The following is a 4,229-nucleotide window of genomic DNA, read 5'->3' as shown; positions in this document are numbered from 1 at the left end:
TGGCTGCCGTCAGCCGCTCGCGCGGCCAGGCTGGCGCGGGGCGCTGAGGTGAGCGTCTCTGACCCGGCCAGGACCCGATGGAACTGGAACACACGGCCGAGCCTCGTCGGAGGACGCCACGGTCTCCCGAGCGGCTCTTCCCGCCAGCCGCCGCCGGGACACGCGGGGTGTGCGGGAGCAAGAGCCCGCGGAGGACGCCCCCTGCCCCACCTGCTCCTCCTCCTCCTCCGACTCGGAACCCGAAGGCTTTTTCTTGGGCCAGCGCCTGCCCGGAGCGGGGCCGGCCCCGGGCCGCCTGCGGGCGGAGGACGGCGACCCCTTCCGGAAGCGCTGCACCGTGTGCTAGCGGCGGCCCCGGGGCGGCAGTGCGCGCCGGAGAGCGAGGCTTTGCTCCTCGGTGAGGGACGCTCCCGGTGTCCCCCCGCACCGCGCGTCCTGTCACTTCACGGGGACTGTCTTGGGGGGCCCTGCTCCCCAAAGCTGAGCTTCCCAGCAGAGCGAACCCCTACCCCACCGACTGGGGCAGCCACACCCCCAGTACGTGGCTCCGGAACGACCGAACCAAGTACTCAGCACCGGTAACGGTGGAATGCCGCGGAACCGGAGCCGAGCGACGCAGCACCCTCCCTCCCTCCCGCCCCCTAGCCGGACGCCGGAAGTGCCGGACCGGAAGTTGCGCGATCGCCGGCGCTAGACGGCCGGGGCTTGTGCGGAGGCTGCGAGTCCGGTTATGGCTTCCAGCGGGGTGGCGGTGAGCGCAGCCGGCCCGGCAAATGAAGCCCCCGAGATCCCAGACAACGTGGGAGACTGGCTCCGGGGCGTCTACCGCTTTGCCACCGATAGGAATGACTTTCGGAGGTAACCGAGCCCGGGTCGGGCCCTGCGGCCCGGGGGCACCGCTGGCGTTTGCCCGGCCCGCGTCCGCGGGGATTTGGACCTTCCAACGCCGCGGCCCCCTTCGTGGCTCTCAGTGTTCTTGGCCGAGGCCCTTGACTGGGACCTGTCACGTGGCCATCTTTGTAGAATGTCGCTTTCACCGGGGGACCGGGAAAAGGAGGCACGAACATACAAACAGGCCTCCCGGCCCCAGGCGAGTGCATAACTGGCCTTTGCCGTTGGTCCTGCTCTCCTTAGACCCAGAAGCCAACTCCGCATTCCCCCGTGGGTGTTGAACAGCGGTCCACGTAGTCATTTATCAGCGCCTCGGTGACTAGAGGTGGGGATACACGTGAGCGCAGGTTTAACGAAATACGTTCGTTCTCTATCCAGGAACTTGATCCTCAATTTGGGACTATTTGCTGCGGGAGTTTGGCTGGCCAGGAATTTGAGTGACATTGATCTAATGGCACCTCAGCCAGGAGTATAACCAAGTAGGTAAGCATTTAACCACCTCTCTACGTTGGGAGTTATAGAGACTGAGAGAAGCAGCAAGTGATTTGTATCAGCGATTCACAAAATGCAAGAGACAGTGTGCAATTCTAGATGTGCAAGGGTTTAAATGTGTTTCCATGTCTATTTTTCTAATGTTATTTTCCCTTTCTAATGCCACCTGTTATTTGATTGCAGACAATCGGAATTCCTGTGCTCTACCCAAACTTTCCAAAACGAGTATAGTTTATGACCACCACAAGATAATGCTTGATGGCAGCTGAAGTTTCTCCTTCCTTTTCTAACACTGAAGTGTTGCCTTGGTTCTGTAAAAGTTCTGTACATAGTTGTGATGTTTCTGCAGGGAGGTGATGTTTGTTCATGTCCTAAAGGATTAAGATTGGCGTTATAACAAGTATTTGAAATAAAGACTGTACACAGAGACAGCTCTTTTATTCTTTTAATAAGAAACTTCTGCTTACAAAAACAAGGTGTAAAAAGTCGAGATTTACAAAAATCATAAAAACATGATTTATATTTCACACTTGACAGGAACAAGCCCCAGACATGGAATGTAAGGGGTGGTTTGCCTCATTGTAAAAGAAATAGAAACTGCAACCACCCACTACATATTGACGCTCACATTACAAGAAGCTTATTCTTAGGAATTTCCATTGTTGAGCCATTTGGTGTTGCATAGCATTTTAGTGCACCAGGTGGGTTTTCCAGGCACCTGGGAGGCATTGTTGGAACAGAATGAGGTTTGGTGGTAGAACAAGGGCAGATACATTAGGTGGAGGCAAGGGGTAGCAAGCCTTGGCAGTGGGCACAATGACACTGCTGAGCAGCTGCTTGCTTCCTTCACAGGGAACTTGATGGGCATCCATCCTAAAATTTATGCTAGTGTCACTGTCAGGGGTTCTTTGGAAATGGAAAATGTACAGAACTGGCATGGAAAGACTATGTAGCCATAGAGAGGTGGAGCTGGAGACAGGTCCTTAATGGAAAGTTTTTCCTAGTGGATTTACTCTCCTGGACATTTTTAGAAATATATGTCAAGTCTCCTGTGGGCCTGGCATAAGATTAAGGGAAACAGGAGAAGGGTGTCACTACTAGAGTTAGAGATGCCTACCATGATCTTTCTGGCATAATCTTTACTAAAGCTGTTTGAGGGCTGGAGGTATAGTTCAGTGGTAGAACATGTGCTTTTGCATGCATGAGGACCTGGGTTTGATCCCCAGCACAAAAAAGAAAAAGCTGTTTGAGGACTTTTTTTTTTCTACATTGAAACAAACAAAGAGTTCCTAGCCTCTTGTGAACATTCATCAGCTATATCCTATCTGGTAGGAACACATTGTAAGCATGTGTAAATTGAGCCTTGGGGGCAGGTTTGATATGAAAACAAGACCCTTTAGAGTCTATACTGGGATCACAGATGCTCTGAGAAGTATATGTATTACTGATTATTAAGGTGAGGGAGAGTCATGAACGTGCAAGCAAAGCTTTAGGTTTGAAACCTCATCCCTCACAGGGGTGACTAGGAGGAAAAATTTAAGCCATAGCATAGATGCAAAACCCCATCAGACCTAGATCAAGACCTGCTAAGATAAAAAAAATTACCAGCACCTTCTTTCTGTTCTTTATAAGAATACAGTCTTCGATCCTTAAAGTTTATTACCTGCTGTGCTCATATTTGAGAATCCAGCAAAATTTTTGCAGCTTCCAAAAGCACAATTCAGAATTTAATGTTTAGCGTCAAATAATTGTGTTTACAGTTGATTGGCTTGGGGCGGTGGTGGTGGTGGGGTTGGTTGTAGGGCTTGAACTGTGGGCCTGAGTGCTGTCCCTCAGCTCTTCAGCTCAAGGCCAGCGCTCTACCACTTGACAGCGTCTGGTAGTCTATTGGAGATAAGAGTATCACGGAGTTTCCTGCCTGGGCTGGCTTTGAAACCACGATCCTCAGATCTCAGCCTCCTGAGTAGCTAGGATTATAGGCATGAGCCACCAGCGCTCGGCTTTTTTCATTGATTAGCTTTTAGTTGATTGGTTGCAGTGGTGTTCACTATTCAAATAAGAATTTAGTAAAGGGGCTGGGAAGGTGGCTCAGTGGTAGAGCACTTGCCTTGAGCTGAAGAGCTGAGGGACAGCACCCAGGCCCAGAGTTCAGGCCCCACGACCGGACCCCCCAAAAAAAAAGAATTTAGTAAACAAAGCTACCAACTCTATAATTCCCAGAAGTCTGAGGGACAGTCATTAGAATGACAGGGCTGGCTTCTGTCACTGCCAACAGCATATTCCCCAAGGGAAGTGAACTTTAGATCTTGTCATTTTTCAGCACTAATTAGTAAATAGCGCTCCCGAAATCTTTTAATTGGATCTTATTCTTTACAATGCTAGTATGGAAACTATGGCCTCAAGCATGCTAGATGAGCACTGCCACTGAGCCACATTCCTAGCAGGTAGATGGCCTAAGCATAGAAAATATGTCTGAAAAAACGACTGCTTGTATCATTGCTACAGCTGCTCTGGTATCTTTAGAACATGTGTAGGTTGAACAAGTACACAGTGATTAAGTCTAGTCCTAGTTAAGAGAACATCCTAAATGTAAGATATAAATGCAGTCCTATTTCCAAAGGTGTGTTTAGGCTTTAGGCTGAGATCTGAGGGCTGAGGTTCAGAGCCAGCCTGGGCAGACAAATCTGAGACTCTTACCTACACTGCTAGAGGTGGTGTGGCTCAAGTGGTAGAGTGCTAATGCAAAACCTGAGTGATGGGGCTGGGAAGGTGGCTCAGTGGTAGAGTGCTTGCCTTGCATGCATGAGGCCCTGGGTTCGATTCCTCAGTACCACATAAGCAAAAAG

The 4,229-nt window shown here is 50.6% G+C and overlaps 2 protein-coding genes across 4 annotated transcripts in view; both read left to right on the top strand.

The window, feature by feature from the left end:
• Prickle4 (prickle homolog 4 (Drosophila)) overlaps window positions 1-571 on the top strand; it is a 6,956-nt gene extending 6,385 nt beyond the window's left edge. For both annotated transcript variants that reach the window (XM_013019279.1, XM_013019278.1), the window contains exons 8-9: window positions 72-388; window positions 474-571. In XM_013019279.1, the coding sequence (XP_012874733.1) occupies window positions 72-346 (275 nt within the window). In that variant the 3' untranslated portion in view covers window positions 347-388; window positions 474-571. The remainder of the gene's footprint in view (window positions 1-71; window positions 389-473) is intronic.
• Window positions 572-664: 93 nt separating this feature from the next.
• Tomm6 (translocase of outer mitochondrial membrane 6 homolog (yeast)) lies at window positions 665-1,812 on the top strand. Of its 2 annotated transcripts, none has more exons than XM_013019282.1 (3): window positions 665-858; window positions 1,270-1,370; window positions 1,567-1,812. In XM_013019282.1, the coding sequence occupies exons 1-2, from the start codon at window positions 731-733 to the stop codon at window positions 1,364-1,366; spliced, it is 225 nt and encodes a 74-aa protein (XP_012874736.1). In that variant the 5' UTR covers window positions 665-730; the 3' UTR covers window positions 1,367-1,370; window positions 1,567-1,812. The 2 variants fall into 2 exon arrangements, with proteins under 2 accessions (XP_012874736.1, XP_012874734.1); XM_013019280.1 differs by having other exon boundaries at window positions 670-858; window positions 1,270-1,374.
• The last annotated feature ends 2,417 nt before the right edge of the window (window positions 1,813-4,229 follow it).

This window comes from Dipodomys ordii, unplaced genomic scaffold (genome assembly GCF_000151885.1).
Source record: "Dipodomys ordii isolate 6190 unplaced genomic scaffold, Dord_2.0 Scaffold44, whole genome shotgun sequence".
Classification (NCBI taxonomy): Eukaryota; Metazoa; Chordata; class Mammalia; order Rodentia; family Heteromyidae; genus Dipodomys; species Dipodomys ordii.
This window is presented reverse-complemented; position numbering and strand designations above follow the sequence as displayed.